The sequence below is a fragment of the Trachypithecus francoisi genome, unplaced genomic scaffold (genome assembly GCF_009764315.1).
Source record: "Trachypithecus francoisi isolate TF-2019V2 unplaced genomic scaffold, Tfra_2.0 Lachesis_group12, whole genome shotgun sequence".
NCBI lineage: Eukaryota > Metazoa > Chordata > Mammalia > Primates > Cercopithecidae > Trachypithecus > Trachypithecus francoisi.
Genome location: NW_022681457.1, coordinates 442,592 through 466,800, shown reverse-complemented (window position 1 = coordinate 466,800; position 24,209 = coordinate 442,592). Strand labels below are relative to the sequence as shown.

The window sequence follows — 24,209 nt, the reverse complement described above, 5'->3', positions numbered from 1 at the left end:
CTCTAACAGATGCCGGTTCTAAACTGACGACTGTCCCCTTATTCACCATTAGGTGCAATCTATTGAACGCCACGTCTGAGCTGGGCCCTGCACCGATCCCTACCGACTCCCGGGTCCCCTTCGAACCCGCCCCCGCTTCACCCGCGGTAGCTACCATGTCTCCAGGGGTCTTTGGGCTCCACTGCTCCAGACACGATATCCTCGTCGGACGGGAACGTGACGCGCTTGGCTGCAGCCTTGAGGCGCCCATCGGCGGGGGGCGATGCGGGGCTGGGAGACCCGGCCTCGGCAGGGGCCTCTTCAACGTCGCCGTCCGCGCCCGGCACGGGCGGCGCCTCCTGCGGCGGGATCTCCATAGCCGCCGCCGCCTCCTCCTCACGGGGGCCCCGGGGACATGCCCCGGGCCCCGGATTTGTCTCTCCGGGCCCGCCCGCCGTCCCGGGGCATGGGCTCCGCCACTGCTTCAGGAGCCGCCTCCGTCCGCTCTCCTAGTCGTCGTAATCGTCGCCGCCGGGAGCCCAAGCGCGCCTCCGCCGAACCCCGCGCGCGCCTGCCCGTTCGCAGTCACACTTTCGCTCTAGGCTGGCGAGCCCACCGCTTACTATAAGAAGCAGAAAATCGATTTCAGCGACTTGCAGGTAGAGTTGTCCCGCGGGTGACATGAAGAGAGAAACAAAGGGCAGGAAGGGCCACGGAAAAAAGAAACGTGAGCAGCGAATCTGCAGAGCCAGAACTGCAGACTATGAGGGGCGGGGCGAGGTAGACGCCGTCTCCAAGAGCAGCGCGCAAGCGCGAAGCTGAGCCCACGCCTCCCCGCCTGAGTCCAGATAACGAATATTCAGCTCCCGCACATTCGTCAAGAGCCCAGGGAAATGGAGTGCAGAGAAATGAAAACACCTAGCGGGGCGCGGCGGCTCACGCCTATAATCCCAGCACTTTGGGAGGCTGAGGCAGGAAGATCGCTTGAGTCCAGGAGTTCGAGACCAGCCTGGGCAACATAGCAAGGTCCCGTCTCTACAAAAAACTTAAAAATTAGCAGGGTCCGGTTACGGGAGCCGGTAGTTCCAGCTACTTGGGAGGTGGGAAGATCACTTGAGCCCGGCAGACTGAGGCTGCACTGAGCGCGCCCCTGCACTACGACCTGGTAGACATAGCGAGACCCTGTCTCAACGAAAGGAAAGAAATGGGCCGGGCGCGGGGGCTCACGCTTGTAATCCCAGCAATTTGGGAGGCCGAGGCGGGCGGAATACGAGGTCAGAAGATCGAGACCATCCTGGCTAACACGGTGAAACCCCGTCTCTACTAAAATTACAAAAAATTAGCCAGGCGTGGTGGCGGGCGACTGTAGTCCCAGCTACTCGGGAGGCTGAGGCAGGAGAATGGCGTGAACCCGGGAGACGACGGAGCTTGCAGTGAGCCGAGACTGTGCCACTGCACCTTGGTCTGGGCGACAGAGCAAGACTCCGTCTCAAAAAAAAAAAGAGGAAAGAAATGAAAACATTGAAGCTAGACTAACTGATGAAGAGTGGTAACGGCATAAAGAAGTCGAAAAGAAAGACGGATAGGAGCTGCATTCAATATATGAGTACAGCTGATGGATGCTGACAGAGAGGGATCCTCCGGAGACGAAGCCTCGGCCTCTTCGGTAGTCTCCAGTCTTCCATTTGCTCGCTGCAGTTACATCAACAGCTCTCTGTATAGGGGTAGTTGCATAAAATACAACTTAAATCACAATGCTAAAATAAACATGAGCCCATGAGCAATGCTAAAATAAATATGAGCCCATGAACGGTATCATAGGCCTGATTTTAAAAAACAAAACCTAGGAGAGGATAGAAATTCCAAAGGCGAGAGACGAATCTGCCAACCCAAATCCTGGGTGACAAGGCTGGTGGGTCACTGAGGTAAGAACAAACCAGCGCGAGCTCAAGCCACACCCCTAGGCTCATACCCAACGCTTGACATTCGCCGCCGCACTTTCGCCACGCTTTCCCAAGCGCACCCGGCAAACTGAAGGAGGTGGGGCTGAAACCATAAAGGGGACTGGGCGGAGCGAGCCGCGTCGTCGCCAAGGCAACTCGAGAGCTAGGCGTCGCTAACCGACTGAAGGCAGCTGAGGTTGCTCCTGGCGCGGTTCATCATCGGCCGCCGTACTTTCGCGACTGAGACAAAACGACACTCACCTTTACTTAATGGAAGGCTTCGCTTACATCCTGAATTTAAGGGAACTACAGAAGGGGACAGAAACTGCTTTCTTTTTAAACAATGCCCTGAAAGGTTACTAGTGACAGGGGGCTTAGTGAAGCGCGCGATGTGAACGGCCAAGCTATAAGGCTGGAGAGAAAAGAGGAGGGGATGAAGTTGCACCCTGATCGCGAATCCTCGGCCTTTTATGAGGGGCGCCGCCACTCGAGATCCGACCATTCACCTCCAACGAGGGGACAGCGAATCTGCTGTCGTGTGCAGTCCACAGCAACCACAGGTGGAACAACAGGAGGAGCGCTTGGGCACGACCACGTGACCCAACATGAGCCACCGCCCGCCCCAAAATGAAATCAAATACTAATCTCCCAATCCCGGCATTCCGGTCACTCCAGCATTTCCAGGAGACTTGGGGCCCTGCAGCCCCTACACCTTTATCTGGGCTCCTGTCCTACTTGGCTCAGCTCCACTGGATTCAGCCCTGGGATAACTACCCTACCAGCTCCTAAAGATGACTCCATCCCCGTGGGTATACTTAATTAAAGAAAGAAAAACAGGAGTCGAATTTTCCTGGGGTAACTGGTTCTTTAGCAGGAGGGGAGCACTAGGGAGTATCTTCAGGGTGGCTGAACTTTGCAGCCTCTTTAATAACGTCCCCCTGTGCAGGTGGTCTCCTTTATCACCCCACCCCGATGCCCTGGTCTTCAAGAAATGGCAGCAGGCCCATATTTCTGTAGGGTTCAGAGTTCTGTGAGGTAGAGCATTCCTTCCAATGGAATCTTAGAATTCCTAGAGTTGCAGAATTTTACTGACTAGACCCAGGAGGTCTCAGGAGTCCAGACTTGCTTAAAGCTTGGCTGAAAATTCCAAGGGAGCTCATAACTCCATGGGGCCCAGAGTTCCTGGCTTGGGAACATTGGGAGGCCTGGGATACAGTGGCTTAGCCTCAAGCAGAAAAGTGAACACAATGTCTTTATGGCTTGAAGGTATATGAAATTATGTCACTACATCGGAGCAGCGCCTCTGCTTGCACACCTATGGGAGTCTGCAGCTGTGACACGTAGAAGTTGGCCACATCCAGGTCGGTGGCTCCGAAGTGGGCGGCCACACGCACACCCTCGTGCAACGTGAAGCTCACCTGACGACCCACCATGGCCAGCAGGCTGCGGAGGTAACGCTCCCGAAGGGCAGCTCGGGCCCGCTGCTCCTGGAATTCTGGGGATTCTTGAGCTATGGGACACTCCTGGATTTCAGGAACGTCTGGCCTCAGGGGGGCTCTGCGTCCATCAGGGGCAAAGCCACGGCTGAAGCCATCAGGGCCCCGGGGCAGCCGGAGCACAGGCACAGGAATGGTCACTGGAGTTTGCATTGTCTTGGCTGTTGAGTGAAGAAAAAGGGCAGGAAGTCATTACATGGTAAGCATGGGGCTAATGGAGGAGGGAGGAGTGGAAGCAGAGGCTGGTCTCCCTAGGCAGCTCCACTTCACCTGTCCCAAACCGATCCACCCTGCTAAAAATCTGTGCCATCATTTCCCAGTGGCTTGGATCAGAAACAAAGTGTCACATGCACAAAAACATGAGCCCCATGAAGGCAAAGACCTTTGTCTGCTTTTAAAACAGCTTTATCTCAACTTCCAGGCAATAAATATTTGCCAAAAGATGAACTCGGCCAGGATGGTGGCGCATGCCTGTAATCCCAGCACTTTGGGAGGCCAAGGCAGGAGGATCACTTTGAAGCCGGGAGTTTGAGACCAGCCTGGGCAATATAGTGAAATCACATTTCTACAAAAAAAAAAAAAAATTATTTTACATTAGTTGGGCTACTCAGGAGGCTGCAGTGAGCCGTAATCGTGCAACTGCACTCCAGCTTGGGTGACAGAGTAAGACGCTGTCTCTTAAAAAAAAGAACAAACCCCACCTTTCTCACACACAACCCATCTAATCCATCAGGAAATTCTGTCTTCTAAATAGACTCCCACTCATGCAGGAGCTAGCTTGAAAGGTCTCCCAGTGGCCAAATATGGAATCATTTGAATACAATAATGACAGTGATAGATTATAACCCACTGGGTAAAACAGAAATCCATAATCCATACTGATAATAAATAAATGAATAAGGAAGAGAAGAAAAATATAATCCTTACTGTAGACTGGCAAGTAAATAAATATAAAAGATATAGATGCAAAAATGTGTGGATAGGGCCGGGTGCAGTGGCTCACACCTGTAATCCCAGAACTTTGGGAGGCCAAGGTGGGCGAATCACTTGAGGTCAGGAATTCCAGACCAGCCCTGCCAACATGGCGAAACCCCACCTCTACCAAAAATACAAAAATTAGCTGGGTGTGGTGGCATGTGCCTGTAGTCCCAGCTACTTGGGGGGTTAAGGCAGGAGAATCATTTGAACCCAAAAGGCACAGGCTGCAGTGGGTGGAGATCGCACCACAGCACTCCAGCCGGGGTGACAGAGTGAGACTCTGTGTCAAAAAAAAAAAAAAAAACACGGATGGGAGTTAGATGAAGTATAAGGTAGCTACATAGTATTAACAGACTCATAAGATATTCATTCACGGCCGGGCGCGGTGGCTCAAGCCTGTAATCCTAGCACTTTGGGAGGCCGAGATGGGCGGATCACGAGGTCAGGAGATCGAGACCATCCTGGCTAACACGGTGAAACCCCGTCTCTACTAAAAACTACAAAAAACTAGCCGGGCGAGGTGGTGGGCGCCTGTAGTCCCAGCTACTCAGGAGGCTGAGGCAGGAGAATGGCGTGAACCTGGGAGGCGGAGCTTGCAGTGAGCTGAGATCTGGCCACAGCACTCCAACCTGGGTGACAGCGCGAGACTCCATCTCAAAAAAAAAAAAAAAAAAAAAGATATTCATTCACTGTAAAGGGCAAACACAAATTTATAGTGGAGGAACCTGGTATACACCCCCTTAACTTAGTGATCAAAGCCAACATCTCCAGGAATGGGACACTAAGAAGGACAGGGCACCAATTCTGTGTTATTCCTTTTTTTCTTCTTTTTTTTGAGACGGAGTCTCGCTGTGTCCCCCAGGCTGGAGTACAGTGGCGCGATCTCGGCTCACCGCGAGCTTCACATCCTGGGTTCACGCCATTCTCCTGCCTTAGCCTCCTGAATAGCTGGGACTACAGGCGCCCACTACTGCGTCCGGCTAACTTTTTGTATTTTTAGTAGAGACGGCGTTTCACCATGGTCTCGATCTCCTCACATTGTGATCCGCCCACCTGGGCCTCCCAAAGTGCTGGGATTACAGGTGTGAGCCACCGTGCCCGGCCCTTTTTTTTCTTCTTAAAGAGACAGGGTCTCACTATGTTGCCGAGGCTGTTCTCCAACTCCTGGCCTCAAGTGACCTTCCAGCCTCTGGGCCAAACAAGGACAACGGGGACAGGGATAGTGGCTCACGCCTATAATCCCAGTACTTCGGGAGGCCAAGGTGAGAGGATTGCTTGCGTTCAGGAGTTCAAGACCAGCCTGGGCAACATGGTAAGACCTTGTCTCTACTAAAAATAAAAACCATTAGCCAGGCATGACAATGTACTCATGTAAGTCCCAGCTACTCAGAAGACTGAGGTAAGAGAATCACTGGAGCCCTGGAAGGTCGAAGCTGCAGTGAGCTATGATCATGCCACTGCACTCCAGCCTGGGCAAGAGTGAGACTTTGTCTTAGAAAAAACAAAAACAGGCCGGGCGCGGTGGCTCAAGCCTGTAATCCCAGCACTTTGGGAGGCCGAGACGGGCGGATCACGAGGTCAGGAGATCGAGACCATCCTGGCTAACACGGTGAAACCCCGTCTCTACTAAAAATACAAAAACTAGCCGGGCGAGGTGGCGGGCGCCTATAGTCCCAGCTACTCGGGAGGCTGAGGCAGGAGAATGGCGTAAACCCGGGAGGCAGAGCTTGCAGTGAGCTGAGATCTGGCCACTGCACTCCAGTCCGGGCGACAGAGCGAGACTCCGCCTCAAAAAAAAAAAGAAAAAACAAAAACAAAAACAGCCCAACTAACCTGGGCTCTTCAAAAATATTAAAGTCATGGCCAGGCACGGTGGCTCACGCCTGTAATCCCAGCACTTTGGGAGGCCAAGGCGGGTGGATCACGAGGTCAGGAAATCGAGACCATCCTGGCTAACAAGGTGAAACCCCCGTCTCTACCAAAAATCCAAAAAATCAGACGGGTGTGGTGGCGGGGCCTGTAATCCCAGCTACTCAGGAGGCTGAGGCAGGAGAATGGCGTGAACCCGGGAGGTGGAGCTTGCAGTGAGCCGAAATTGCGCCACCGCACTCCAGCCTGGGCAACAAAGCAAGACTCTGTCTCAAAAAAATATATATATATATTAAAGTCATAAAAGACAAAGAAAGGCTGAGAAAAAAATGTATAAGGCTGGAAGGAGTGTCTCACACCTGTAATCCCAGCACTTTGGGAGGCAGAGGTGGGCAGATCCCTTGAGGTCAAGAGTTCAAGACCAGCCTGGCCAACATGGCAAAACCCCGTCTCTACTAAAACTACAAAAATTAGTCAAGCATGGTGGCAGGCACCTGTAATCCCAGCTATTCAGGAGGCTGAGGCAGGAGAATCGCTTGAACCTGGGAGGCGGATGTTGCAGTGAGCCCAGATGGCGCCATTGTACTCTAGCCTGGGCGACAGAGCAAGACTTTGTCTCAAAAAAAAAAAAAAAAAGAAAGAAAAAAAAATACACACACACATATATTTATTTATTCACAACCTAACACTTCTCACCTCTTCCAGTGCCAGCATTCTGCTGCCGTCAGAGACGCTTCCTGCCTAGAGTACTATAGTGAACTCCCCTCTGGGTCCCTGGCTTCCACCTTCACCACCTCCAGTCTACAACCCACACCCTGTTTGTTAATGCCCGAGTCAGATCACATGTCTTCTCTGCTCAGAGACTCTTGTGGCTTCTGTCTTGCTCAGAGACAAAGTCAAAGTCCTCACCACAGCCCTGCTGACCCTGTGAGCTCTGGATCCTGCCGGCACCCTCGTGGTTACCACGCTTGCTCTCCCCACCCCAGCCACACAGGCCTCCTTGCTGATTCTCAGGCACGATGCCTGGCAGTCCCTTCTTGGGCCCTTGCACTTTCGGTTCCCTGTATCTGCCTGCATCTCCTTTCCCTCCGTAAGCTTCAAGGTGGCCACCTTGCTTTTCCCACTGCTGGATCTCCAGCCCCCAGAAAACTGCCTGCCTTAGAGACCAATGAGAATTCATGAATGGGCCGGGCATGGTGGTTCACGCCTGTAATCCCAGCACTTTAGGGGCTGAGGCTGGAGGATCACTAGAGGTCAGGAGTTTGAGAGCAGCCTGGCCAACATAGTAAAACCCTGTCTCTACTAAAATACAAAAATGAGCCGGACGTGGTGGCACGTGCCTGTAATCCCAGCCACTTGGGGAGCCTGAGGCAGGAGAATCACTTGAACCTGGGAGGCAGAGGTTGCAGTGATCAGAGGTCATGCCGCTGTACTCCAGCCTGGGCAACAGAGCAACACTCTGTCTCAAAAACAAACATTGGCCTGGCGCAGTGGCTCACACCTGTAATCCCAGCAGTTTGAGAGGCTAACGGAGGTAGATCACAAGGTCAAGAGTTCGAGACCAGCCTGGTCAACATGGTGAAACCCCGTCTCTACTAAGAATACAAAAATTAGCTAGGCATGGTGGCACATGCCTGTAATCCCAGCTACTCAGGAGGCTGAGGCAGGAGAATCACTTGAACCTGGGAGGCAAGGGTTGCAGTGAGCCGAGATCTCACCACTGCACTCCAACCTGGGTGACAGAGCAAGACTCCTCTCGAAAAAAACAAACAAACAACAAAATAAATGAAGAGTGGAGATCCCAGGCCAGTTTAGCTGTGTGACCTCAGTAAGAGACAGCTTTCTCTTCCATTGTATGCAAAAATAGCCCCAATTGCTGCCTATGCTGTTATTAGGATTCAGCAGGCTCCTGCCAGACAGGGCCTGGCACATACTAGGTTCTCCATAATAGTGAACTGCTCTTGTTAGTATTGCTGTGTGACCTGGGGTTAAACAGCTTGACTAATCTGTGCTGTTTCCCCATCTGTAAAACAGAGCCCTAACTCACAGGGCTGGCATGGGGACTCAATGACCTAACTAACCTGTGATGTCTGGCACATGTCTGCGACATATGAAGCACTATGCTATGATGTCGAACGCATATAGAGAAATGCCAGCCTTGTGGGTACAGACCTGAGAGAGCAGGACCTACGTTTTAGCAGCTGTACCACTCCCTGTGGCTCTCCCTGTGGTGGTCCTCTCCTCTCTAAAGCCTAGTGAGGACTAACTGAGCTGAGTGACAAGCGTTGGGTACCCAGGACCCTGGGGCCAGGCACAGAAGGGAGGTGACTGAAATTGTCCTTTTTCTTTCTTTTTTGGAGACAGTCTCACTCTGTCGCCCAGGCTGGAGTGCAGTGGTGCCACCTTGGCTAACTGCAACCTCTGCCTCCCAGGTTCAAGAGATTCTTGTGCCTCAGTCTCCCGAGAAGCTGGGACTACAGACACACACTACCATGTCTAGCTACTTTTTGTATTTTCAGTAGAGACAGGGTTTCACCATGTTGGTCAGGCTGGTCTCCAACTCCTGACCTCAAGTGATCCGCCCACCTCAGCCTCCCAAAGTGGTGGGATTACAGGTGTGAGCCACTGTGCCTGGCCTACATTGTCCTTTTTCTTATTAGGCTCTTCCTGTCTCTGCACATGAACTATGAGCTCCTTGCAAGACAGGACCCTGCAGATAGGCCAAGGATGTGAACCAGGGCTACTCAATCTGGACACTATTGACATTTGGGGCTAGATAATTATCTGCTGTGTTGTGGGGCCTGTCCAACGCATAGGTGTAAGGTTTGAGCAGCATCCTGGCCTCTGCCCCCTATTAATAGATACCAGTAGCATCCCCTCTGCAAGTTACGACAGCCAAAAATGTCACCACTGGTGAACAGTGAACTGGTGAATGTGAATTGCATCTCAATACAATGTTTTTTTTAAAAAAAGTCTCCATGAATTGTCAAACGTCTCTTGATAGCCCCAGATGAAACACTGATGCAGACAAACAGGTCACAAAGAGGGAGGAAGGAATAAAGATGGCTATAGAAGACATGAACATAGGCTGGACGCAGTGGCTCCCGCCCATAAGCCCAGCACTTTGGGAGGCCAAGGTGGGCAGATCACCTGAGGTCGAGACTAGCCTGACCAACATGGAGAAACCCCAACTCTACTAAAAATACAAAATTAGCCTGGTGGTGCATGCCTGTAATCCCAGCTACTTGGGAGGCTGAAGCAGGAGAATCACTTGAACTTGGGAAGCAGAGGTTGCAGTGAGCTGAGATTGCGCCATTGCACTCCAGACTAGGCAACAAGAGTGAAACGCTGTCTCAAAAAATAAATACATAAATAAATAAAATTAGCTGGGCTGGGCATGGTGGCGGGCTCCTGTAATCCCACCTACTCAGGAGGCTGAGGCAGGAGACTTGCTTGAACCTGGGAGGCAGAGGTTGCAGTGAGCTGAGATAGTGCGCCACTGCACTCCGGTCTGGGCGACAGACCGGGACCCCATCTCAAAAACAAACACACACCCCAAAAATAGCCAGGCATGGTAGCACATGCCTGTAATCCCAGTTACTCAGGAGGCTGAGGCATAAGAATCACTTGAACCTGCGAGCCAGAGGCTGCAGTCAAGGTCATGCCACTGCACTCCAGCCTGGACAGCAGAGCAAGACTCTGTCTCAAATAAATAAATAAACAAATAAATAAAAATTTTAATTAATTTTATTTTATAGAGATGAAGTCTCACTATATTGCCCAGGCTGGTCTCCAATCTGGGCTCAAGCGATCCTCTTGCCTCAGCCTCCCAAAGTGCTGGGATTACAGGCCCTGAGCCACCACGCCCAGTCACTAAATTTTAATTTTAGAAAGGAAGAGGCAGCTGGGCACGAGGTGGCTCATGCCTGTAATTCCAGCACTTTAGGAGGCTAAGGCAGGTGGATCACTTCAGCCCAGGAGTTTGAGACCAGCCTGGGCAACATAGCAAAATCCCATCTCTAGAAAAAATAGAAAAATTAGCCGGGCAAAGGGTACGCTCCTGTAGTCCCAGCTACTCAGGAGGCTGAGATGGGAGGATCTAGTGCGCCCAAGGAGGTTGAGGCTGCAGTGGGATATGATTGTGCCACTGTACTCCAGCCTGAGAAGAGTGAGACCCTGTCTCACAAAAAAAAAAAAAAGAAGAGAAAATGTTACAAAGAGCTCTCCCTGTGAGGCATCTAACCTCATCACCCACTCTGCATAATTAGCTGCCATATCTTACTGATCTCACATGCCCACAAGTGACCCAAATAGAATCTTCCTTGGCAAAATTTTTTTTGAGACAGAGTCTCACTCTATCACCGAGACTGGAGTGCAGTGGGGCGATCTTGGCTCACTGCAACCTCTGCCTCCCGGGTTCAAGCGATTCTCCTGCCTCAGCCTTCTGAGTAGCTGGGGTTACAGGCGCGCGCCACCACGCCTGGCTAATTTTTGTATTTTAGTAGAGATGGGGCTTCACCATGTTGGCCAGGCTGGTCTCCATCTCCTGGTCTCAGGTGACCCGCCCCACCCACCCCGCTCGGCCTCCCAAAGTGCTGGGATTACAAGTGTAAGCTGCCGTGCCCAGCCGGCAAAATTGTTTTTATTTTAACTTTATTTTATTTTTCTTCTTGGCAAAATATATAGCAGAGGTCTGTGAACCTTCTCTGTAAAGTATTTTACTGTCACTGCTCAGCTCTGCCAAGTAGCACAATAGCACCCATAGACAGTATGGAAACAAATGAACATGTTTGTTCTCCAACAAAACCTTACTTACTGGGACACTGAAATTTGAATTTTCTATCATTTTTATGCACCAAAGGAAAGTTTTCTAGTCAGGTGCGGTGGCTCACAACTATAATCCCAGCACTTTGGGAGGCTGAGGCTGGAGAACTGCTTTAGCACAGGAGTTCAAGACCAGCCTGGGCAATAGAGCAAAATCCCATCTCTACAAAAAAAAAAAAAAAAAAAAATTAGCTGGGCATGGGTGGTGTGCGACTGGAGTCCCAGCTACTAAGGAGACCGAGGTGAGGGGAATCGCTTGAGCCCAGCAGGTGGAGGCTGCAGTGAGCCGTAACTGTGCCACTGCACTCCAGCCTGAGTGACAGAGTGTGAGACCCTGTCTCAAAAAAAAAAAAAAAAAAAATTCACTCATCCACATTATCCAGCATTATCATCACATCATGTGAGTACCTGCTGTGTGCTTGACCCACGTTGGGCGGTCTTGGAAATACATCTGGGACTGAGACAGCGCAGTCCTGCCCTTGTGGGCTCACAGTCCGATAGGGGACACAGACCTGTCCTCAGGCAGTGATGACCCAGAGTGAGGAGGGCTGGAATGAAGGAGTCCAGAGGAGACATCTGACCAGCCTGGGGGACAGGGGGTAGTTTCAAGGGAGCCCAGGAAAGATCCCTAGAATGAGATTACATTTGAGCATAGACCTGAATGAAATTAGGAATGGAGCCATGTGGAGATTCCAATCAGAGCGAAAAGCAAAATGCAAAGATCATGGAAAGGGTGGCTTTGGGGCATAGCAAGGAGGCCAGCATGGAGGAGGTGGGGACAGGAACAGAGCGCCTTGTGGGCTGTGATGACAATTCGGGTCTCTACTCTGAGACTAAAGCTGCTGAACAGTTCTGAGTGAAGGACGGACAGGATCTGGCTTAGGGTCCTCAGGACCCTCTGCCCGCTGCATGCACAATAAACAAGGAGACTGAAGGGAGACACCAGGAGTGCAATGAGGAGGCCACTGTAGGGCTCCAGGTGGAAGAAGATGATGTTTAGGATGGGCTGGGGACAGTGGAAATGGGGAGAAGTGGTCAGCTTGGACTATGTTTGAAAGGTCGAGGCTGGGCACAGTGGGTCACGCCTGTAATCCCAGCACTTTTGGAGGCTGAGGTGGGTGGATCACCTGAGGTCAGGATGAGACCAGCCTGGTCAACATGGTGAAATCCCATCTCTACTAAAAATATAAAAGTTAGCTGGGCGTGGTGGCGCACGCCTGTAATCCCAGCTACTCGGGAGGCTGAGGCAGGAGAATTGCTTGAACCCAGAGGGTGGAGGATAAAGTGAGCGGAGATCGTGCCACTGTACTCCAGCCTGGGTGTCAGAGTGAGACTCCGTCTCCAAAAAAACAAAAACAAAAAAAAGGTCAAGAGCCCTTGCTGATGGACAGGATGAGGGTTATATAATTTGAGGGAAAGAGCAGCCAAAGGAGACTCCAAGGGTTTTTGTTTTGTTTTGTTTTTCCTGACAGGTAAGACCACGTGAATGGAATTAAGGGATATTTGCGTTTTCTAATTTTTTTTTTTTTTTTTTTTAAGAGTCTCGCTCTTGTCACCCAGGCTGGAGTGCAGTGGCATGATCTCGGCTCACTGCAACCTCCACCTCCCGGGTTCAAGCAATTCTTCTGCCTCAGCCTCCCGAGTAACTAGGACTATAGGCACGCACCACCATACCCGGCTAATTTTGCATTTTTAGTAGAGACAGGGTTTGGCCTGATCCGCCTGATTCAGCCTCCCAAAGTGCTGGGATTACAGGCATGAGCCACTGTGCCCGGCCTTGCATTTTCTAATTTTTTTTTTTTGAGACAGAGTCTTGCTCTGTCGCCCAGGCTGGAGTGCAGTGGCCAGATCTCAGCTCACTGCAAGCTCCGCCTCCGGGTTCACGCCATTCTCCTGCCTCAGCCTCCCGAGTAGCTGGAACTACAGGCGCCCACCACCTCGCCCGGCTAGATTTTTTTGTATTTTTTTAGTAGAGACGGGGTTTCACCGTGTTAGCCAGGATGGTCTCGATCTCCTGACCTCGTGATCCGCCCGTCTCGGCCTCCAAAGTGCTGGGATTACAGGCATGAGCCACTGTGCCCGGCCTTGCATTTTCTAATTTTTTTTTTTTGAGACAGAGTCTTGCTCTGTCGCCCAGGCTGGAGTGCAGTGGCCAGATCTCAGCTCACTGCAAGCTCCGCCTCCCGGGTTCACGCCATTCTCCTGCCTCAGCCTCCCGAGTAGCTGGAACTACAGGCGCCCACCACCTCGCCCGGCTAGATTTTTTTGTATTTTTTTAGTAGAGACGGGGTTTCACCGTGTTAGCCAGGATGGTCTCGATCTCCTGACCTCGTGATCCGCCCGTCTCGGCCTCCCAAAGTGCTGGGATTACAGGCTTGAGCCACCGCGCCCGGCCGACGCATTTTCTAATTTTTTAAAAAGCACATTTACTTGTTTACTTTGAGGTGAGGTCTCCCTATATTGCCCACACTAATCTCCAACTCCTGGACTCAAGATATCCTCCCACCTCAGCCTTCTGAGAAGCTGGGATTACAATCCCACGCCACCACGCCCTGCTTGCATTTTTTAATTTCTCTGACCACTGTCACTCCAATTTAGTCAGGCCTCACCAGCCCCCAGGGCCTTTCCTGAGCCTAGGTTAACACTTGAGTTTCAAGAGAAACACCCTCGTCTCCAGGGTGAGTACTTACTAAATGAATTAGATGAGTGGCCAAAGAATTCTGTTAAATCCCTGGATAAAATGAAATTAAGGGAGGGTCAGCATAGGGCCTTGTATTCTCCATTAGGAAAAAAACCAAGGGAGATTTGGTCATATTGATGCAATCCCCATTTTCGTCAGGTGGCCAGTGAAGCTGGCAGGTCTAATCTTTCCTTGGGCTGGGTGCGGTGGTTCACACCTATAATCCTAGCACTTTGGGAGGCTGGGGGGGGGCGGATCACCTGAGGTCAGGAGTTCCAGACCAGCCTGACCAACATGACGAAACCGTCTCTACTAAAAATACAAAAAAAATAGTTGGGTGTGGTGGCACACGCCTGTAATCCAAGCTACGCGGGAGGCTGAGGCAGGAGAATTGCTTGAACCAGGGAAATGGAGGTTGCAGTGAGTGGAGACTGCCCCTCTGCACTCCAGCCTGGGCAACAGAGAGGCTCTGTTTCAAAAAAAAAAAAAATAATTTCCTTGGTGCCAGCTGGAGGGTGGAGGAAGAGGGAGCAAACTCAGGCCCTCACCTGTGCCCCATGCAGAAAGACAGACTGTGGAGCCAAGGTGTAACCTGATAAGAAACTGGTTAAAGAAAGGTCACACAGGGTGTGCCCAGGAGGGCAGAGGCAGACATTATCCATTCTCCCTGGTGACCTGGCCCCAGCGGCCTTTATCCTTTCAGTCTCCAAGGCAAGGATTTCCGAAGGAGTCAGGGAAAAATGCCCAAGCCCATCCCCCACAACTTGCAAAACTAGTCTTTTACATTCAAGAGCCCAACACTTAGGTCAATGGCAGGGGCAGGGGTTTCACAGACCTCTCTCCTGGTAGCCTTGGTGCTCCAGAGAAGAGATCAGCTCAGTGGACAAACATTTGGCCAACTCTTCACAATTGCCAGGGTGGGGAACCAGCTGAGTTGTCAACTCAGAAGCCGCCAGACCTAATTAATTAACCAAGGTGCTGACGTGTCCACAGACACACACACATACACACACCGTCGGCTGCTGAATCTTGATGCAAATTAGTTAAATGGGGCCACCCGAGAAGGTCAGAACCCCAAGCACAGAATCTCTCCCCTCCCCTTCTCCCCTGGGGCTGGTCAGTTTCCTTTCAATTCCGCCCTGACCACCCATTGCTCTCCTTTTCTCATACTAAGCAGGTCCTCCCGGCCCCCAGGCGTCCACTTCCCACACCGCCCTGGGCGTTCGGACTGGACTTTCTTCCCACCTCCTGGTTCAGACTGAGCGAGCGATTCCGCTCCAGGTAAAGCGGGATGACTGCCACCGATGCTGCTGTTATCGTGGCCATTTATTATTTTTCCGGAGGGGGAGTTTTCCGCCTTCTCCCTTCTCCTCACCCCACCCGCGTGGGACATTCCCGCAGCCGGTGATCGCCAAACAGTCCCTGATACTAGCGTCTGGGGACCAGAGCGTCCCTCCAGCCGGCGCTGCAGGCGCGGTCCTGCCTCTTTCCGTCACTCCGGGCGTTGCACGGGGGTAGGCGTCCAGAGCTGGGGCCGGGGAGAGGGAACCTGCTGGCGACCCCCCACCACTCTATACTCACCGAGGTCCGCGGCTACTGGCGCCCCCACTTCCGCCGGCGCCCCAGCTGCAGAGGCCCGGGCAGGCCGCGAGCCGCGGAGCCTGGGTTCCGCCCGCGCCGCAGCCACTGCCCCACGTGGTCGCGGGCTGGCTCGCGGCTTTGCGGAGCACTTTGGTCCGATCTTCCTGCCTGCGAGTTGGGGGCGTCTGGGATGCCCATTTTCGGCAGAAAGAAACTGAGGCTCAGAGAGGGGAAGACTTCCTCCCTGTTGGGTTAAGGGCAGAGCTCGGTCTTTCCATCCCCATCCCCCTACATGTAGGCACTCCTACCCCTCGCTTCCAGTGGGAACCCCCGCTCCTCTACAGGAAACCTGGAGATCATGGTTTCAGATGCCGCATACGAAGAAAGTAGCTGGGCTGGATCAGAGGCGGTCATTTTGTCCTCCAGCTCTCCCTGCAGTACCATTTTACAAAGGGGGAAACTGAGGCCTTGAGTGGGGAATATGAATCTCCCTATTCCAGGCCCAGTCAGAATTCACTTTCTCCATGCGGGGTCCTATTTAGGCAGGGATCCTGTGGGCGTTTGCTTTCCACTAGATCACCAAGGCCTAGTGCCAGGTACACAATTTGGTGCTTTGCAAATATCTGTTGAAAGAATATCATCAGGCACATAGTAGGTGCCCAATAAATATTTGTTGACTTAACTATGAACGAGTAGGGGCTGTATTTATGAACAAGACAGACTCCCATCCTGCCTTCTAGAACCTACGTTCTAGTGGGGGTAGAAGGGACAGAATAGGGTAAAACGAGCAAATATGTAAACAAGATCCTTCAGGGTTTGATCAAAGTGATGTATAAAGAATAAAATAGCTGGGCGCGGTGGCTCAAGCCTGTAATCTCAGCACTTTGGGAGGCCGAGACGGGCGGATCACGAGGTCAGGAGATCGAGACCATCCTGGCTAAGCCCGTGAAACCCCGTCCCTACTAAAAATACAAAAAACTAGCCGGGCGAGGTGGCGGCCGCCTGTAGTCCCAGCTACTCCGGAGGCTGAGGCAGGAGAATGTCGTGAACCCGGGAGGTGGAGCTTGCAGTGAGCTGAGATCCGGCCACTGCACTCCAGCCCAGGCGACAGAGCAAGACTCCGTCTCAAAAAAAAAAAAAAAAAGAATAAAATAGGCCGGGCACGGTGGTTCACGCCTGCAATTCCAGCTCTTTGGGAGGCTGAGGCGGGTGGATCACCTGAGGTCAGGAGTTCGAGACCAGCCTGGCCAACATCATGAAACCCTGTCTCTACTAAAAATACAAAAATTAGCCGGGCGCCTGTAATCCCAGCTACTCCGGAGGCTCAGGCAGGAGAATCGCTTGAACCCGGAGGTGGAGGTTGCAGTGAGCTGAGATCGTGCCATTGCACTCCAGCCTGGGCAACAAGAGTAAAACTCCATCTCAAAAAAAAAAAAAAAAAAGAGTAAAATAAGGGCAATGGGATAGTGGGTGGCTGGGTTCCATGGAACTTAAAATTGGGTGGTCTGAGGCTGAGTGCAGTGTCTCACATCTGTAATCTCAGCACTTTGGGACGCTGAAGCAGGAGGATCGCTTCAAGCCAAGAGTTTCAGACCAACCAGGGCAACAAAGCAAGTCCCTGTCTCTATTTTTAAAAAAATTTTTTTTGAAAATTTAAAAATTACTTTTTTAAAAAAAGGGTGATCAGAGGAGGCAGGATTGAAGAAGAAACCACCTCAGATAACCTTCTAGTTCCAACCTGCCCTACCTCCTTTGACAGATGGAGAAGTGAGATCCAAGAGGGAACTGGGGACAGATGGAGGTCATGGAGTGTAATTTGCAAGGCCTTCAGCAGGGTGGGGCTACTTTAGATACTGTTGGTCAGGGCCCTCTGCTCTCAGGAGGACAATGGAGCCCCGACCTGAATAACAATGCAGAACTCCAAGAGATCAGCATCTGAAATCAGCATCTGGGCTGGGCACAGCTGGGGGAGGACCGGTTCTGGCCCTGACCTCAGGGGGCTTGCATTGGGTGGGGGAGAGGACAGTCCACAAGCAGTTCTATACTGCCATGCGGTCGGTGCCAGGAAGAAAAGAATACTCATCAGGGATTGAGGGTGGGGCAGGGTGTCCATGCCACTTCAAACAGTGAGCAGAGAGAACTGCTTAGGGGAGGGAAGTTCAAGCAGGCGGAGTGGAGGCAGGTGAACTGCTTGGCTATTTGATTTTAATGGCGACTCCTGGTCTAGGAACAGAGTTGATGTGTATGATTACAGTCCTCCTCTGCTCAAAACCCTCCCAAGGCTCCAGTCTCAGGAAAACCAAAAGACCTTAAAGCGATCAAAAGATTGCTTGGATCTGCCCCCATTTTTTCACTGAACTCAATTCCCAACCCGTATTGCCTCTCCCTTTCCTTGTAATTCCTCAATGCCCAGGTCCACTAGCTGGCTTCCTTCCCTCCAACCTCAGATCCACCATGCCCTTTCCCAGCACAGGGGAGAAAATTGAATCCCTCAACCCCAGTAACCCTCTCCGCCTTTCCAGCTTTCTTTTGCTCCATGGCACTAGTCATCATCAAGGGCCATCTATATTTTACATAATTATATTTATAGTGTCTTCTCCCACCGTCTAAACTCCGTGCAGGCAAACATTATCGTCTGTTTGTTCCCTCCTGTATTTCCAGTGCTTCAAACAGAGTCTGGCGCACAGGAGGCACTCAGTGAATGCTTGCAAAATGAATTTTTATTGTAATGCATTTAATGGAATAGCCCAGATTACTATTAAGCACCTAATAACAAACGTGACCGACTATTTTCTCGATTGGAGGTGTGTGTGGGCATCCCGTGCCTCAGTTTCACCCGCCCTAAAATGGGATCAGGGATAGCTGTTTCAATGCCTTGTGGGAATTCGGTGTGATTAAATTTGGTCACTAAGCCAAGCACAGGGGGCACTGCCTAGATTGAGTTAGGCCGCCGGCAGGGCCCCAGCAGCGCGGCTCGGTCCCCTCCCATCAGGCCCCGCCCTGGTAGGCGGAGCCACGGGCCCGGCCAGCACGTGTAAGAGTTCGCAGCGGGTCGCCGCAGTCACTCACCTGAGCGCGCACGGTCCGCGCGTCCTCCGCTTGTGCGTCCTCCGCTTGTGCGTCCTCCGCTTGTGCGTCCTCCGCTTGTGCGTCCTCCGCCCGCCCGCCCGCTCGCCCGGCCCGCGACTCATGTCCCGCCGCAAGGCCGGCAGCGCGCCCCGCCGAGTAGAGCCCGCGCCCGCAGCCAACCCAGACGACGAGATGGAAATGCAGGACCTCGTCATCGAACTCAAGCCCGAGCCAGACGCGCGGCCCCAACAGGCCCCAAGACTGGGGTCCTTCTCCCCGAAGGAGGTGTCCTCGGCGGGGCGGTTCGGCGGCGAACCCCACCACTCCTCTGGCCCCATGCCCGCCGGGGCCGCCCTTCTCGCCCTCGGCGCGCGGAACCCGTGGACTCTGTGGACACCGCTGACCCCGAACCTTCCTGGTGAGCGCCCCGGGCCCTGGGCCCAGCCTCCCTTACCTTTGACCCTCGGGTGGGACCCCTCCCTTTGGGCATGGGCCCCTCGCCCTGCCTTATCTCTTTCGCCCCGTCCTGCCCCCCAGGCTCCCTTCTGACCTTCGGTTTCCCCTCTCCTTCGGCACCCTCAGCCCCCATCCTGGCCCCACCCCACGCTCACCACCCGCTTCCTCCCTGCAGACCGCCAGCCCTGGACCGACAAACACCCAGATCTGTTGACCTGCGGCCGCTGCCTGCAGACCTTCCCGTTGGAGGCCATCACTGCCTTCATGGACCACAAGAAGCTGGGCTGTCAGCTCTTCAGAGGCCCCAGCGGCGGCCAGGGCTCAGGTGAGTAAAGCCGGGTGCAGTCCTCCTCTCAAGTTCAAGGGCCGGGCTTCCTGCTGGAGAGGGACTAGGCTGGACGGCAGGGCACTGAGCGCTACTTCCCCTTTCTCGCTTCCCATCGGGTGCAGCCTAGGCGTGGCCAGGGCCTGCCCGTCCCGGGGCAGGGACTAGTGGTGGTGGTGGGAAGGGGGGGCCAGGGGGGTTGGGCAGGGAAGGAGGGGGCCGCTTACAGGGTGTGGCCAGCCCCAGAAGACTAGCCCGGGATTTTGCCCCCCACACACACACCCCAACCTGGTTTCACTTCTCCTTCCCCTTGGCCAGAAATAACTGGCCAGGTGGCTGGACCAGGGTGGCAGTAGGGGGGGACCTCTGGGGAGGGCAGTGGCCTGGGGGGAGGGGGAGTGGAGGCCAGCTGGAATGGGGAGGTTGCCACCTCCTCCTGTCTGTCAATTCTGATTGAGGTGCTAGTACAGCTAACTGTTCCGAGCCAGGGAAGGGGCTTCTGGCTTCCCTTGGTGATGGAATCTCCCAGCACTGCGTGGTGGGAATCCCCTGGTTTGAGCGAGCTCCTGGGTGCTGGACACCAGGGTTCCTCCTCTTGGGAGGGAATTAAAATCCTTCACATGGCACTTGACCCTCGGTGAGCTTTTGGTCAGTGTTGGCTGCAGGGCTTAATCCAAACCTAATTTCCAGTCCCCCCGCCCCTTGCCCTCCTGAGACTTTTGAGAAGTGGAATTATTTAGGGTTGGGCCAGGGAGGGTCTGGTGGTGGGAAAGAGGAGGGGCTTGTGACTGATTGAATTGGCTTTAGAAAAGTTGGAGCATGGAGAGTGGCCTGGAGAGTGAGCGAGCGAGCGAGCGAGGGGGGCTGTGATAGAATTGCTGGAACAAACCACTGCAGGGCTTGGAGAATGGTGGACACCTTGGTTTCACAGGCTCTGCAGTTTGAGCGCTTATGTGGACCTAAGCTCTCAACCATTCCCCCAAGCAAGGTCACAACCACCCTTGAAAGGGAGGGGATCTCTAGGGTCCCTGAATTCTAGCAACTGAGGCACACAGAGGACTGTGTCTTGCCCAAGGTCACACAACTAGGGAGCAGAGAAGTCTGCATTTGAATGCAGGCCAGGCCTGTGTTCTTGACCCGGGACTGCTTGTATCACAAAGGTGGTCTCATGCAAGACTCCAGAATTTGAAAAATGGAAAGGCAGTTCAGCTAGGAAGTGTCCTCTGAGAGTACCCCAAAGGTCCAGATAAAAATCCAAGTTCAGGTTTGGGGGCTGTCAATTTGAGATCCATGTAGAGGGTGGGGAACCCAGGTCACTACCACCTGTTTACTATGTGGCCACTAAGCTTTCTCTGTAGCTATCCCCATTATTATTATTATTATTTTGAGGCGGAGTCTTACTCTGTCACCCATGCTAGAGTGCTGTGGCACAGTCTCAGCTCACTGCAACCTCCGCCTCCCAGGTTCAAGTGATTCGGCCTCAGCCCTCCAGGTAGCTGGGACTACAGGCGTGCACCACCGTGGCTGGCGAGTTTTTGTATTTTTGGTAGAGACAGGGTTTCACCATGTTGACCAGGCTAGTGTGTCAAACTCCTGACCTCAGGTGATCTGCCTGTCTCGGCCTCCTGAAGTGCTGGAATTACAGGCATGAGCCACCACGCCCGGCTATCTCAATTACTTTAAAAATTATTGTTATTAAACCAAAATTCCTTTTTTTTTTTTTTTTGAGACAGAATCTCGCTTTTGTCACCCAGGCTGGATTGCAGTGGTAGGATCTTGGCTCACTGCAACCTCTGCCTCTTGGGTTCAAGCGATTCTCCTGCCTTAACCTCCCAAGTGGCTGGGATTACAGGTGCCCGTCACCACGCCTGGCTATTTTGTATTTTTAGTAGAGACAGGGTTTCATCGTGTTGGCCAGGCTGGTTTCAAACCCCTGACCTCAAGAGATCCACCCGCTTCAGCCTCCCAAAGTGCTGGGATTACAGATATGAGCCACTGCGCGCGACCTAAACCAAAAATCTTATTCAAAACCCTCTGTTCCCAGCTGGACATGGCGGCTCACGCCTGTAATCCCAGCACTTCGAGGGGCTGGGGTGGAAGGATGGCTTCAGGCCGTAAGTTCAAGAATAGCCTGGGCAACGTAGCAGGGCCCCGTCTCTTTAAAAAATACTAAATTCAAAACTTAAAGCAAAAAAAAGCAAGCCTCGTTCTGCCCTCTCCCCCTCCCCCAGTAGTCTGGATTGAAATCCCAGCTTTACCCCTTCCAAGCTGTGCCACCCTGGGAAAATGCCTCTCTGTGCCTCAGTTTTCCTCTCTGGAAAATGGAGATCTTATTTTCCTGTCCTGAGGGAAAGCTGGGCTAGGAGCCATGGCTCAGCACCTAGCATGTAGGAAGCGCTCACTGAATTAACGTAACTTTTTTTTTTTTTTTTTTGAGACAGAGTCTCACTCTGTTGCCTGGGCTGGAGTGCAGTGGTGTGATCTCGGCTCACTGCAAGCTCCGCCTCCTGGGTTCACGCCATTCTCCTGCCTCAGCCTCCCAAGTAGCTGGGACTACAGGCCCGGCTAATTTTTTGTACTTTTAGTAGAGACAGGGTTTCACCATGTTAGCCAGGATGGTCTTGATTTCCTGACCTCGTGATTCGCTTGCCTCGGCCTCCCGAAGTGTTGGGATTACAGGCTTGAACCACCGCACCCAGCCAACTTAACTTTTCAAAAGGTTTTCAAACACATGGCCTAGCGCAGTGGCTCAGGCCTGTAATCCCAGCACTTTGGGAGGCCAAGGTGGGAGGATCACTTGAGGTGGAGAGTTTGAGACCAGCCTGGCCAATATGGTGAAGCCCCATCTCTACTAAAAATACAAAAATTAGCCAGGCGTGGTGGCGGGCGCCTGTAATCCGAACTACTCGGGAGGTTAGGCATGAGAATAGCTTGAATCCGGGAGGTGGAGGTTGCAGTGAGCTGAGATTGCACCACTGCACCCCAGCCTGGGTGACAGAGTGAGACTGTCTTTAAAAAAATGGTTTTCCCATCCTGGCTAACACGTTGAAACCCTGTCTCTAATAAAAATACAAAAATTAGCCGGGCATGGTGGCGAGCGCCTGTAATCCCAGCTACTCAGGAGGCTGAGGCGGGAGAATGGCGTGAACCCAGGAGGCAGAGCTTGCATTGAGCCAAGATCCGCCATTGCACTCCAGCCCGGGCAACAGAGCGAGACTCTGTCTCCAAAAAAAAAAATGGTTTTCAAACACAAAGCCTCAGGTACTCAGCACCCACTCCACAGATTTTTCGTGTCCACTCCTCCTCTGAGCATCAGCTTCCTGGTCCTTCCGGAGTGTGTGTGTCTTGTTACTGCCAAGTCCTTGGCCCCTGCAGGAGTGCCTGTCCCACATAAGGTGTCCAGCTGGCAGCTGTGAACTGCAACCCCCATGACTCCTTCCTCTCCGCACTAACACTCTGCCTCTTTTTCTTACCAGAACGAGAGGAGCGAAAGGCCTTGAGCTGCCTGCGCTGTGGCAAACAGTTCACAGTGGCCTGGAAGCTGCTGCGTCACGCCCAGTGGGACCACGGACTGTCCATCTACCAGACAGAATCAGAGGCCCCGGAGGCCCCCCTCCTGGGCCTGGCCGAGGTGGCCGCAGCCGTGTCGGCAGTGGTGGGGCCAGCAGTTGAGGCCAAGAGCCCCCGTGCAAGTGGCAGCGGCCTCACCCGGCGGAGCCCCACCTGTCCCGTGTGCAAGAAGACCCTCAGCTCCTTCAGCAACCTCAAGGTGCACATGCGCTCGCACACAGGCGAGCGGCCCTATGCTTGCGACCAGTGTCCCTATGCCTGCGCCCAAAGCAGCAAGCTCAACCGCCACAAGAAGACCCACCGGCAGGTGCCGCCCCAGAGCCCCCTCATGGCTGACACCAGCCAGGAGCAGACCTCTGCGGCCCCTCCGGAGCCGGCTGCCCATGCCGCTGCCCCCGCCAGCACCCTCCCATGCAGCAGTGGTGAGGGGGCTGGAGCCGCCGCCACAGCAGGTGTCCAAGAACCCGGGGCTCCTGGCAGTGGGGCTCAAGCCGGCCCTGGTGGAGACACTTGGGGAGCCATCACCACAGAACAGAGAACTGACCCTGCAAACAGCCAGAAGGCATCACCCAAAAAGATGCCCAAGTCAGGGGGCAAGAGCCGTGGGCCCGGGGGCAGCTGTGAGTTCTGTGGGAAGCATTTTACCAACAGCAGCAACTTGACAGTGCATCGGCGCTCGCACACCGGGGAGCGCCCCTACACCTGTGAGCTCTGCAACTACGCCTGCGCCCAGAGCAGCAAGCTCAACCGCCACCGCCGCATGCACGGCATGACGCCTGGCAGCACCCGCTTCGAGTGCCCTCACTGCCACGTGCCCTTCGGCCTGCGAGCCACCCTGGACAAACACCTCCGGCAGAAGCACCCGGAGGCGGCCGGGGAGGCCTGAGCCCAGGAAAGGCCGCCACTGTCCCTGGCACCGCCACCAACACTTGTTGACCTCCTGTTTTTGCCCCCTTCTCCAAGTAAATTTCCCCTTTTATTTATACTCGTTTGGACTCTGGCTTTCTTGGGGTGCTGAGGTGGGGCAGGAGGCTTCCCCTCCTTGGGGTGGACGGCTGGACAGACCGGTTTGGAGTGAGGGGGTGAGGGAACGGCCAGCCCCCAGTGCCTGCGGCGCAGCAGGATTGGCACAGAAAGCCGCGCTCCCAGTTCCTGGTGCGGGCGAGGCCAGGGCAGGGGCCAAGGCGAGGGCGGGGAGAGGCCTGGACCTGTCGCCAGAGGCCCCAGGCAAAGGGGCCCATGCGGGACATGCTGGGCCGACACCCTGTGTCCACACCTGCGGGCAGGTCTGGGCCCTCTCCCTTGGGACTGCGCCCTGGCCTCCTGTGCAGGCCTCACTGAGCCATGGCAGGTTCTGATGAACAGGGGCCTGCCACTTAGCCATCAGATGTGGGCAAGATGTGCCACACAGGCAGCACTGGCACCTGGCCTGTAAACCC

The 24,209-nt window shown here is 53.5% G+C and overlaps 3 protein-coding genes and 1 long non-coding RNA gene across 11 annotated transcripts in view; 2 read left to right on the top strand and 2 right to left on the bottom strand.

Moving 5' to 3' along the window:
- PPP1R37 (protein phosphatase 1 regulatory subunit 37) overlaps positions 1-733 on the bottom strand; it is a 54,679-nt gene extending 53,946 nt beyond the window's left edge. The window contains exon 1 of the mRNA XM_033223631.1: positions 155-733. Within this exon, the coding sequence (XP_033079522.1) occupies positions 155-356 (202 nt within the window). The 5' untranslated portion in view covers positions 357-733. The remainder of the gene's footprint in view (positions 1-154) is intronic.
- A 2,034-nt stretch (positions 734-2,767) lies between these two features.
- GEMIN7 (gem nuclear organelle associated protein 7) lies at positions 2,768-19,228 on the bottom strand. 8 transcript variants are annotated; one of them, XM_033223630.1, is made up of 3 exons: positions 19,091-19,217; positions 3,855-3,983; positions 2,768-3,579 (listed from the first exon to the last, which is right to left on the bottom strand). In XM_033223630.1, the coding sequence occupies exon 3, from the start codon at positions 3,569-3,571 to the stop codon at positions 3,176-3,178; it is 396 nt and encodes a 131-aa protein (XP_033079521.1). In that variant the 5' UTR covers positions 3,572-3,579; positions 3,855-3,983; positions 19,091-19,217; the 3' UTR covers positions 2,768-3,175. The 8 variants fall into 8 exon arrangements, 7 of the variants coding, with proteins under 7 accessions (XP_033079521.1, XP_033079515.1, XP_033079519.1 ...); XM_033223624.1 differs by lacking the exons at positions 3,855-3,983; positions 19,091-19,217 and adding exons at positions 14,605-14,727; positions 15,015-15,344; XM_033223628.1 differs by lacking the exon at positions 19,091-19,217 and adding an exon at positions 15,015-15,150.
- On the top strand, positions 3,297-9,242 carry LOC117091385. The gene is made up of 2 exons (XR_004440411.1): positions 3,297-3,617; positions 8,926-9,242. It is a non-coding gene; the product is annotated as an uncharacterized LOC117091385 (long non-coding RNA).
- Positions 17,419-23,753, top strand: ZNF296 (zinc finger protein 296). Its single transcript, XM_033223623.1, has 3 exons — positions 17,419-18,837; positions 19,051-19,200; positions 22,677-23,753. The coding sequence occupies exons 1-3, from the start codon at positions 18,540-18,542 to the stop codon at positions 23,654-23,656; spliced, it is 1,428 nt and encodes a 475-aa protein (XP_033079514.1). The 5' UTR covers positions 17,419-18,539; the 3' UTR covers positions 23,657-23,753.
- The last annotated feature ends 456 nt before the right edge of the window (positions 23,754-24,209 follow it).